General features: G+C 35.7%; 1 protein-coding gene across 1 annotated transcript in view; it reads left to right on the top strand.

The window, feature by feature from the left end:
- Positions 1 to 2,396: 2,396 nt before the first annotated feature.
- ASXL3 (ASXL transcriptional regulator 3) overlaps positions 2,397 to 12,753 on the top strand; it is a 193,268-nt gene continuing 182,911 nt past the window's right edge. The window contains exon 1 of the mRNA XM_044658031.1: positions 2,397 to 2,473. Within this exon, the coding sequence (XP_044513966.1) occupies positions 2,418 to 2,473 (56 nt within the window). The 5' untranslated portion in view covers positions 2,397 to 2,417. The remainder of the gene's footprint in view (positions 2,474 to 12,753) is intronic.

The following is a 12,753-nucleotide window of genomic DNA, read 5'->3' as shown; positions in this document are numbered from 1 at the left end:
TATGTCTCTGCCATGTTACACATTATTTTGATGGTTTTATTGTTTTGTTTTGTGGAGATTATCTTCCTCTATTCATGTGTTCTATTGTACCCACAACCAGTTCAGTGCAGTTTCCTAAGTGCATACTGTACCTCCTCTCCTCCTCCCTCTCCCCGTCTTGTAGGAACTGTTGGGGGGTGGCTTCTGGTGTTTTGTATAGCTTTATTATTTCCTTCCCACTACTTATTTAGTTCATGCTGTAATACTTGGCACTTTTACTTCCTTTATAGAGTAGGATGTGATGTCATAGAGAAGGGGAAAGGGCTATCCAAATTCTCTCAATTGCTGGGAGGAGCTGCCCAGGTGTGCTGAGGGGCCTGTACTCAGGAAGAGAAACAGGGAGTCCTCCACAGTGAGTAACCCCACTTTCAAGTGCACCCAAGTTTCCTTTAAAGCCTTGTCCAGTACAGCGTAGTTTCCTCTTCTGCCCTTTCCAGTTGTACCCAATTTGCCCTTTGGAGTGTTACCAGTTCAGCTCAGTTTTTCTCCTTTCTAACCCTTCCTCCACTGTTTTTCACCTTTTCCCTATCCTACCCCAACCCATCCCACCAATTTCCCTTTTCCCTGCTTGTTTCCTTTTTTCAGTGTTTACTGACTTTCCTTCTATCCCTTTGGACTGAAGTTAGTGTTCTCCAGCCTTGCCTCTCAGTTGGACAAACCCTTTCCTTCAAGTCCTTGAATCTACAGTGCCCTTTTAAAGTATCTCATAATTATGTACTGTCCTGTTTCCAGTCCTTACTTTAAAAACAAACAAAAACCTGTCTGCTTTTACATGTCTGTCTAGTTCTTTCCCCTTTCCCTCTATGGTCTAATCTTGTCCCCTTTTCAGCTCTAAACAGTTTCCTTGTTACCTCTTCTTTTTTTTTTTTTCAGTATTTTCCAGTTTACTCCTCTTCCGTATCCAGCCATGCCTATGTTTCTTTTTTACCCCTTTCTCAGCCTTCAATTCAGCTCTCCACTGTCGTCTCCAGCCAGGACCAGTTTCGTTCACCTCCCAGACCTTTCTAGTGCAGCCCATATTTCTACATTCTTCTTTAGAAGAACTGAAAAAAAGCAAATAGTAAGAAGGCTGATCTGCATTGGAAAATAATGTGGGGCAAGGACTATGGGTAAACTATATGAACTGGAAAGGGAAGAACAGGAAAGTTAACTCGAGCTGTAAAGTAGTAGGAGGAGGGTGGGGGAGAGGTGGGAGGGTAATCAGTGGCTGGATAGCTTATTGGATGGACCATTATGTACTGAGCCTTTTACCTCTAGGGACCTGGTTGGCATTCAACCTACAGTAGTGGAGATCCAAACTAAGATTCTCTGATGGCTGCACTGTAGCCCTTGTGAAATGAATTGGAAGTCTTCCCAATTCTCAGCTGGCAGGAGTTCCCTGCCAAAAAACCTGTTGTGTTAATTGTCAGTAGCTGTGACCCTGTTGGTTGTCTTAGTGGAGGTGATGGTGAGAACATGGATGTAGATTAGACTCACTTCTTCCACCAAGATCTGGTCTCTGTAGGCCATATTGATGAGACATCATGGGAATCTGTCCCTGCTATTTCTTGTTTGTCAGGAAATTGGCCCCTGGATAATGAAGGAGTTTGGTTTCTAGGGCTGATGATAGATTACCCATTACATACATAAATGGTGCCCTTTCCCACCCAGTTTTTAAAAGTAATCTAGAAAGTGAATTAATTAGGACCGGAAAGGGGACAGGAAAAAAATGAGACAACATTTGCAAACTGTATGAGGTGGACTGAATGGGAAGAGGAGGGGGATTTTGCTTGTGTTTAATTGGAAAAGGCAAAGGAGTTGGAAACTGAGCTGAACTGGAAAACACACTGTGTCATGAGTCATCTGGGCATCTTGTGTGCTGCTTTGACCATTTTTGACCTCACTTAAAAAATGATATATTTTAAGCTAAAAAAAAAGTGAATTAAGACACAAGACCTATGAAGTCATCATTGACTAGTATATATTTTCTTAATTAGTCACTAGCTTTTGTGTTCTCAAGGTCATGGAACCATTAAAAATTTGCTTAAGGGAGTGTGAAAAAGGAGTTTTTTCCCTCCCTCAACCAAATTTTAGCAATGATTATTTTAGTTGAGTCAGTATTTACTACCATGTTTTCCTTGGGTTTAACCCTTTTCAGTGTGTTTGCTACATTTTTTGAAAAAATAATTCCCTATATTGATTGAAACAGATGTTGCCACAAATGTCCCAAAATTCTCATTCTCGCTTTAGTCATTGTCATAATAGTTCCCTGCCCTTTTATGATGTTTAAATGAAAATTGCATGATTGCATTACAATATTGTTAATGTCAAAATGACTTCATACAATAATTGGAACTTTTTTTTCTTTATAGGCATTAGAAAAACACCCCAACTCACCAATGACTGCAAAACAGATATTGGAAGTCATTCAAAAAGAAGGATTAAAAGAAACAAGGTCGGTATTAATGTGTATATAGTTCTTACTTTCATTGATTTATTGAATTGCTGTTTACAAAAATGATAGGTGTGAACTAGATTCTAAAAGAGTAATAAACCTGGAATTTCTTTTCTGATCAAACATTTGCCTGGCTTCTTATATAAGAACACTGTGATAAATCATAAGATATATTAGTGAAACAGCCTTCTATGTAAAGGAAGGATTCTTGGCTAGAGTTAGTGTCCTTTTTTCAGTTATTCTTGTTTTTCTTTTTTTTTTCCCCTTGTAAGAATTGTTAGTGTTTTTGAAAGTGAGTGGTGAAAATAGTTCTTTCTAAGCTTAATAAATGAAACTCTAGATTGAGAAATGGATTTCTTTTTGATAAAATTTAGAATTTGAGAAAGAGTAATATTGGATATTTAACATGGTTAGTTTCAGAGGTCCTCAGATACAATCATGAATTCTGAGCTAGTATCTTATAGTTTGTGACTGTGGTTCATAATTATGACTGGAGCCTTAATCACTTGAAGAGAAAAGAGTTGGCTGTTGAGGATGAAAATAACCATATTGTAGGCAAATAAAAGGCTAAACTTTTGGAAAATAGATTTTTGTGCATGTACTTTTGTGCCTACAAGCAGATGTACATCCAGTAATTGTCACATGGGCAAAACAAGTAAACCTGCCAAGAGATCTTTTCAGCTTAGTGACTGTTGTGACTAGTTTTGAAATATAGCAGCTCAAGGGATCAATATTCCTCTGGGGTAGGTTTGATTTTCTTTTAAAACAAGAAAAAGGGGTCACCTGTAATTGTGTAGCAGGAGTGATAGCATCCTTTATTTAGCTGTTTTAGATGTCGCTTTTACAAAGTGAGATCAATAAGCTTTAAAATTTAGCAAAGTCTAGGCCAATGTGATCTGAAATTTCATCATAATTGTTTCTTTGTTTATCTGTTCTGAAGAAATCTCTGTGAGAATGTTATCATGCTACTTTTGCAAGTATCTCTCCAAAAGTGGAGGGAATAATGCAGAGTTGTACAACTGTTGACATTACATAACAATTCTTTTAAAGGAGATCTTGTTTTGGTAAGCTAGATATGTGTGCATTGTCAGAGAACAGAATGGAGAGAGCTAGAAATTCATTTTCCCCTTGCCACCTGTCAAAGCCCTGGAAATGTATGTGCCCTTAAGAAAGCACTGGAAATGTTTGTTCTGCAGCCAAAAAGAAAGGGGTGTGGAGATGGAATCTCGGAAAATAAACTCCTGCTGAACGTGGGCTTTGTGCCAGAAGGATCTGCCGACACAGACAAAAAGCCCCTCATTAAAGCAATCACTTGAAATTTGTTTATTAAGATACATTTCTCAACAGCAGTGAATACGCTACTTACTATCTGTTGTTCTTCACTGTGTGATATGAGACTACTGCACCTTGGTTCTGAACTACATTATAATTAGTCTTGTTATTATGGCAACACCTCTTCACACCACTCAAAATACTTTGCCTTAGAGTGGTGAGTTAAAGAGGTTGCAGTATAAATGTACATAGTCAGAAAAAAACAAGACAACCTCTTTAAAGAAGTTCATTGAAAAAGGAAACATAACACTACCTATCTCACAAGTCACTCCCATTATGGTAGTAAAACTATTTAATATCAAGGATAAAAGACTACAACTGTTAGACATGCTGATGAGCAAGCACAGTAAGAAATAGGAAGTAAAAACTTGTCAGGAATCACAAATTAAAGATGTGAATTAAGGAAGTATAGAAATGGATAATGATGAATAAGGTCTTATTTCTGTTTAAGTTATAGTTTTGTGAAATCAACTAAGAGATATGTACACATAATCACCAAAGTCAATTTTGTCTGGTGCCTATCTGAGACCAGCATTCTGCTACTTCATTTTTCAGATGTCACCAAGAAATATATTATTCTTCAATGTGATAATTCTCAATCTGCAGTGGATTTGGAAACCAGAGAAGCAAGGCTGTTAGGGATGTGTTTAATTAACAATAAGTAAATTCTGATCAAGGATCGGAGAAGTTCTCTTGAATTAGTATTTTGGCTTCATGACATCTAATTTAGCTTCTCAGAGGCCCATTTTGCTTCCTTCTGAATTCTTGGCTCTGTCCCAGGTTGTTGAATTTGCCAGATAAGTGAGGTGTCGCTGTATATTTTTCTTTGAGAAAAGAATTTAAGTTTAGAAACAGTTTTAGTCTTATGGTGGAACCTAACAGAGGAATTCTTAGGAGGTTATTAGTGTTGCGATTTTCAGAAAGTCCAAGCATTTTGACTTCTAGATTTTTAAATGTAGCAAAATCATTAGTTAGAAAAGGTATGACTAGTAGTCTTGCTTTGGTTTGGTGGTTTATGCACACAATGTAAGTTTTTCTAGTTTTCGATAAGAGTTCTAAGTACTAGCTTTAGAACAATGCCTCTAGAAACAAATGGGTTTTATTCCTTTTGTCTCCCTCTAGGAGTTGAATAATACCACTAACTCCATTCATGTATACTGGGGATTGTTATTGTTCATAATGACCTGGCTTGCCTTCTAAGTTAGAAGCTTTTTTTTTTTTTTAAAGAGTGTTACTAGTTTTAGTTTTTCTCATATCCAAGGGATTGACTTTGAAGTTTAGGAAAATGTGTATCAATTTTGGGTGAGTTCTATACTATTTTATCTATTATATATATACACACACATATATACATTTATGCTGAGATTCTTCACTAATTTCTTGTGAATGAAGAAGCTTATTACAATGTTGACTTGTTTTCCAACATTAAAGTTGCTGCTGTTATAATAAACTTCCTACTTGAATAGCAAATTTACTGCCTTTTTTAGAAAGTGGCTTTTGTGTGTATATATATATGCTTGCTTAATATTTGAGAGTAGTGGTACTGTTTATAAATGAAATATTTGTTTTTTTAAATAACCTTCTACTATAGGCTAACTAAGTATGTACTTTTCTTTTTTGAAATGATATTTAACCAATAAGCATTTATTAAGCAATTATTATGTTCCAGGCACCAAGGACTAGGTTTCTAGAAAGTTCATGTTTTTATATATTGCTGGATGTTAAAGAGTGGTCTGAATTTATTGGTGAGCATGACAGTTTTGGGTTTTTTGACTTCAAATGTCAAAACAACACTTATCATATGAATTGTGCTATTCTTAATACAGTGTTGCTCTCCTAACCTTTTGTCAGAATGTGAATGATTTCTGGTGGCACCAACTTAATATTGATATTCACAGCTACTTTTTGACAAAGGGATTATGATGTGCTTCTTGTTTTATTTTCTGACATAAATGTCAGGTGACATAAGGGTTATAGTGAAAGATACCTGATGGTGGGAGGAGGGCATATTTGCACTTGACCTTGCTTCATCATTTTCCAGTTGGAGTAAATGACATTTGCCATGGCATGCTCCTTTAAAGTGGCATGAGAATTTCAAATCTTAGTAAACAAATTATTTGGAGTACTTTTTAAGTAGAAAGAGCTATATAACCAAAAATGTTTCATGTAGGGAACTAAAAATACATTATTCATTATAGCTTCATGTTTTTTGTAAATAAAAATTTGAAGTTGCTGTAGAGAGAGATGTTTGACAAAATATTTGGCATTTTCATAGGTAATTAAGTGGTGCAGTAGATAGAGCCACTGGCCTATTAGGAAGACCTGAGTTCAAATTCTGCTTCAGATACTTCCTGGCTTTGGGCCCTGGGCAAGTCATTCAACTTTTGTATGTTTCATTATCCTCATCTCTAAAATGGGGATAATAGCACTTACCTCTCAGGATCAAATGAGATAATATTTGTACTTTGCAAATCTTAGTGAGTGCAATATCTAAGTGCTAACCAGATATTTTTTTAGGAATTTTGTTGTGATCTGCTTCTGTGGAATATGTTAGTGTGTGTAGTTTTTAGAAATAAGCAGTGAGAAAAGAAAGAGCAGTGCTTACATTTCCAAAGCTTCCAAAGCAGTTGCAAAGGAAGGAAAATTCACTTTATCTTGCAAGTAAGGGATTAATGTCTTATATACTCAGATGCTCTCATCCAACAATGCTTTATTCTTATTACAAACATCATTCTTTATCATAGCATGGAGAGTGATCTGCTGTTTTATGTGTGCAAAGGTGTTAGAAATTTAAGTGTAGCTGTAGAATGCCAAAAGAATGTATTACAGTGAAAAGAATACTTAAAAAAAAAAAAAGGACTTGTATTCAAATTTTGACCACTACTTCATGACTGGAATGACCTTGTGTAAGTCACTGAACCTCTTTGGGCCTGGGTTCTCTTAGCTATAAAATGAATGCTTTGAACTAGAGATCTCTTCCAGCTAGAAGTCTAAGATCTTATAATCCTGTGATTGAGCTATTTGAATCTATCAGGTAAGTCTGGATGGCCTTGGAATTTAGTGAAGGGACATATTAGGAGTTGAAAGAATTTCAAATAGTATATTATACTTACTTTAATGTACCTGAGGAATTTTGACTTCTGAGGGGAAAGCAAAGAAGTCAAATGGAAAGACTTGACCCTGTTTGTTGTGCAAGTTAGATGTTGAATTACTTATCTGTTGCTTCAGTGAACTGACACTGCCATCTGCTGTTTCTATGGAAGCTTCTAGGAAGCTTTAGGTATCCACTCCTTCACCTTCCTGCTTCCTCCATTCCCATTTTAGAGCTCTTTTATGAGTCAGACCCAGAGGCACACCCAGTCAGCAACCTTTTTTCTGTCTTTTTGGCCTTTCTTCTTCCCAAACTGTGGAAACTTAAACTGACTTTTTGATATTTGTGTTGGGGTAGGTAAACGTCTTTTCAACTTATGTCATGCTTCTGGCTGATAGCATTAAGCCCATACTAGTTATTCAACCACATTGGAGGTAACCTTTGTTCAGCATTCCTTGTGACTACCCCAAAATTGCTGGGCCTCTTTACATATGCTTTTTAGTCAAAGAATGAGCTTAATGGAATGGAGCTGGTCAGAAGAGTTCATTTTAGAGTAGGGGTCATAGTAGAGTGAAGAGGTTTTTGTTCTTCCTTTAATTGTTTAAATACCCTTTTAAAAGACTTCATTAGATTTCACATTTTAGCGGAGAGGAGGAAACAAACATTTATTGAATGCCTCTAATGTGCCATTCACTATGCTAAGTACTTTACAAATACTGACTAATTTAAATCCTTATAACCACCGGGCAGGGTAGATACTATTAGGATAGGATGATTTTACTTATGAGGAAACTGAGATGGACAGGATAAATGATTTGCCAGAATCACATAACCAAGAAGTATCTGGGGCCAAACTTGAACTCAGTGAGTGTTCCAGACTCCAGACCTAATGCTTTGTCCACTATAACACCTACCTGCTTATAATTATATTTCATGGTTGTTAAAATTGTTCAGATTTCATACACGATCAATGTTATTTCCATTGTCATTGAGACAACCATTTTTAGCCTCTTTGTGTGTGCTGCAGAACTTGCTATCTACAGTTCTGGATTGGTATTATTTAAATAGCATTGTCTGCTGTTTCATTGAAATTTTGTAGGAAAGTGTTATTAGATATTTTTCTCAGGCTTTTTTGTCTTCTCTTTTCTAATGCAATATTTTGTTTCAATTAAGATTCACAGTGTATTGTATTTGTATTCATTTTTACATACTTTCTTCTAGGGGCAAGGAATTGCATTGTTGCATTGTCATATATAGTGACAAATAGCACTATTTTTTAACATTCTTGTTGATGAGTTTTCCTATTTGTAATTTGTGCAGTAAGAGATGATACATTCCTACTAGCAGGCTATTTTGACAAGAGATAAGATATCAAATCCAATGTTAGTATTTTTTAATTTAAAAATGATGAGGCTTGAAAGTATTATACTATTTTAGAATAATAATTATCTCCTAATTGATTTTTCACTAGTGGTTATATCTTATTTTCTTTTCTTAGTGGTAGAAACCAGGTAAAACAAGCTGTTGGTAATCAGTTTCATGATAATAATGGGGTTTTTAAGATGGAACACATTGAAAATTTGTATGTGTTTGTTGCATCATCCTTGCCCAAGCAATCCTGACTGGTTGACCCTATGTTGCTTTTATGTGATGAAAATGTGGAAAATGGTTTCATAGGTTAAATATTAGGAAAATGGGTTGGTATCTTTTATTGTTGATAAGCAAATGTACTCTGTATTGGCATTTGAGAAATTCTTTATGTTCAAATTAAATAAACATTTACTAATCACGTGTATGAAAATTCCTGTTAGGCAATGGATATGAGAAAAAAAACAAAACTGTTTCTGCCTTGGGACCATAACACCTGAATACAGATGAATAAATTAAATGTGGAGAGAATAATAATAATTGTTGCCAGGATCAAACTTTTTGTAAATTTTTGTTTTCATAGAAGGCTCACAACCGTTGGTTTAATTTTCTTCAGAGAAGTTCTTGTGTTCTCATTCTCTCTCTCTCTCTGTCTCTCTCTCTCTCTCTCTCTTCATCCTTTTTTCTTCTCTCCTTCCTTCTTCCCTTTCTGTCTTCCTTCTACCTCTCTTCCCTTTTAAAAAACAACAAAAAAACAAAAAGCCCTAGATTAGTTTGCTCTTCCTTAGGCAGCTTGGTGGTCTCAGTTCTTGAGAGCTGTTATATTGGTACCAGGTTTAATGCGGCCTCTCTTAAGCTTAACCTTACTGCATCTGAGGGTTCCCTGATCCACCAGCCTCATTTCTCTCAACCTATAGGGATTAATGGGTTTTTGACATCTTGCCCAACTGAGTTTTGGTAAGTGGCCACCAAAACCTATCTGTTATTTTTCATCAAAAAGGTTAGTTATACATTGTGCTAAAATTTTTTCCTCAATATCATATGGCATAAAAATTGGAGGAAGCTTCCTAAAAGCCTTATGCAGAATAGAAATATTGTTTTACTTTTTCCTTACATGTTTTTTTAGTTAGCCAGGGCACTTTTCCTCAGGTAAGGCCAGTTTGGTCTTATAAAGTGCAGCAGAGGTGCTCAGATAGAAACCTTTAATCATATGACTACCACCAGAAATGTCTAATGGTCTGGAAAAGCTGGAATAATAAACTATTATTATCGTTGGTTTGAAATCCTGAATTTGGAGTTTTCTGTTTCATTTTGAGGAATCTTATGAGAACATTTCTAATGCAGTGTTGTATTCCATGTCTTTGCTCACAATATGCTTCTTATTGTATACTCCACTCCATAAAATACTTTGAAAAGAGTGATGATCATACCTAATACAAACCTATCATTACAAATCCACATTAAATTTACTTGGAATTGAGTTGTAACCTTTGGTAAAAATAACTTTAATGACTATATATAATTCTAAGGGTATCCATTCTACTCTTAAGGCATACATTAAAGGTTTGAAATGGCAGTATTTCCTAATACATCTTTTTATTCTGTCAAGCTCTTTAAAAAATTCTTTCAAGTAGTTGAACAAAAAAGGTAATTTGGGCTGTTTCAATGCTGTCAAGATACAGATAGAATTTATTTCAGCAATACACTGTACTCTATAAATATTTTAGTGCATGACTAGAACCAAAAAGGGATATAAAATTGTAGTATATGTGATGTGAGTCCATTTGAGGATCAGATACAGATGAAATTCTTTGGCAAGGCATGCAGGAACATGCATTTAATCAACGTGATTTTATTTAATTGTTCAGTGTTTTTTTTTTCCCCCTCTGTTAACTCCTCACACCCCAAGCTTGTGCCCTGAATTGCTAAAAGCCTAAATGGTTTTATTTTATCCTATTCTATTTTGAGTTTAAAACCAGAATTCAAATGCAAACTGACAATATGCTGACATTCTTTTTATAGATGGTTCTGTTTCAGGGGGTATTAAATTATGTTTTTTTAAGCCAATATTTGTACAAAGTTATTATGTCCCCCCAAAAATGAACAAACTGACTCATTCCTCTTGATGTAATTTAATTTAATGGATAATTAGCATTTTTAAGGTGAGTTTAATGGCACCAAAAGAAAAATCACATTATTTGTTTATTAGAAAATGTTTTTTCTAATTCATTTTAAATTCATTCTAATTCATATTAAAATTCATTTAATAGCATTGTTACTTATGCTAAACATTTGTTCAGTATTCACAGTGCTAGTTTTTGTGTCAAGTATAAGTAAGACATCAACTGTAATCTTGAGGTGTTTGAGAAAGGGAAAATAAGTATGCACAAATATCTAAGTAATTCGAGTGAATATAGAACATTACTAGGTGCTATATATATATATATATATATATATGGTGCTACATATATACTAGGTGTTATATATATGTATATATATATATATATATAAAGATGCTAAGGAAGTAATAGATAACATAGTATTTTTCTTCAAAGGACTTATAATTTAGTTAAGGAAACTTGAAATTGGTTTTAGAGCATCTTAGAGTTGACAAGAGCTTTAGAGAGGAATGAATAAATAAAAGCCATTTTTATGTGCCAAGTATATCAGACATATGAGTAAAAAAAGTAAGGCTAGTCCTTGCTTGCTAGAGCTCACATTCTAATAGGGGAAGTAAATATATGGGTAGTGTGCAGATAGAGGGATAGTTTGGTTTGGAAAACAAAGGTGAGTGGAAGCAGAGGCAATTAGATTGATACAACTTTTCCAGGAGCAGTGGCAGAGGTAATTTGATTATGGAGGGGGAAAGGTCAATGGAAGGGGAAGAGGAGGGCAGGACAGGGGTGCTGAGAAAATAGATGTTAGAGAGTAAAGAGTTTCATCCTGAATAAAATGGAAGGAAATCCTTTTTTTTTTTTTTTTTTAAAGTGTGCTTTAATCTGTATTCAGATTCCAAAAGTACTTTTCTGGAGATGGATAACATTTTTGGTCATAGGGCCTCCAGAATTGTCTTGGATCATTGTATTGCTGAGAGTAGCTATGAGTTTCATAGTTGATAGTCGTAAAATATTGTTATTAATATGTGCCATGTCTAAAGGAAAAGATTTTTTAAAAATAGGGGCAGCTAGATGGCACAGTGAATAGAGTACCAGGCCTGGAGTCAGGAAGACTTATCTTCTTGAGTTCAAATTTGGCCTCAGATACCTGGGCAAGTCACTTAACTCTACCTCAGTTTCCTCATCGTAATATGAGCTGGACAAAAAGCAAACCACTCTATTATTTGTCAGGCCTAGATATGATTGGTTACAGAAGCAACTATCAAGCAGGATAATGGTAGGTGGGGTTCATGTAGGAGTTTTTGGGGGTGAGAAGGCTAATAATCTTTCTGGTCATATTTTCTGGTTCTGGTGGCATGGCAGCTGGTGACAACATAGAGAGCAACGTGAAGTGTGACTACTAAAACCAAGCCTAGATTTAGATAGCAAGTGAGACAGTCAAGTACAAAACTGTCTCTGACCTCAAGGGGCTATATAGTTTATTTGAAGGAAGTCAGAGGAACATGTGAAAGAGAAATAAAGAGTACAAGTACAATTAAATTACATGATGATGAATTAATAGGAAGGAAGAAAATCATGAGATTATAGAATTAGAGACTGAAGGAACCTTTAGAAGTAATTTAATCCAATTTCCTCAAGTTCAAGGGTTGGCAACATATGGCTCTTTCTGCAGGAGCCATAAAGTCAATTTTTTTTCAGGCACTGTTTCAGGAGCGCACACTGTGAGCACTATACAGCTCTCACAAAATTACATTTTTTTTTATCTTTTCTTTGACAAGTCATTTTTTTAACATTTATTAATAATCATTTTTAACATGGTTACATGTTTCATGCTCCTACTTTCCCCTTCACCCCCCGCACTCCCCCCACCCATGGCCAACGTACTTTTCCACTGGTTTTGTCATGTGTCCTTGATCAAGACCAATTTCCCAATTGTTGGTGGTTGCATTGGTGTGGTAGTTTCGAGTCCACACCCTCAATCATGTCCGCCCCGACCCATGCGTTCAAGCAGTTGCTTTTCTTATATGTTTCCTCTCCTGCAGTCCTTCCTCTGAATGTGGGTAACATTCTTTACCATAAATCCCTCAGAATTGTCCTGGGTCATTGTATTGCTGCTGGTACAGAGGTCCATTACATTCAATTTTACCACAGTATATCAGTCTCTGTGTACAATGTTCTTCTGGCTCTGCTCCTTTCGCTCTGCATCAGTTCCCGGAGGTCTCTCCAGTTCGCCTGGAACTCCTCCAGTTTATTATTCCTTTTAGCACAATAGTATTCCATCACCCGCATATACCACAGTTTGTTCAGCCATTCCCCAATTGAAGGACATACCCTCCTTTTCCAATTTGTTGCCACCACAAAAAGCGCAGCTA

This window comes from Gracilinanus agilis, chromosome 1, assembly GCF_016433145.1.
Source record: "Gracilinanus agilis isolate LMUSP501 chromosome 1, AgileGrace, whole genome shotgun sequence".
Taxonomy (NCBI): Eukaryota; Metazoa; Chordata; class Mammalia; order Didelphimorphia; family Didelphidae; genus Gracilinanus; species Gracilinanus agilis.
Note: the sequence above shows the minus strand (reverse complement) of the source record. Positions and strands in the feature narration are given on the sequence as shown.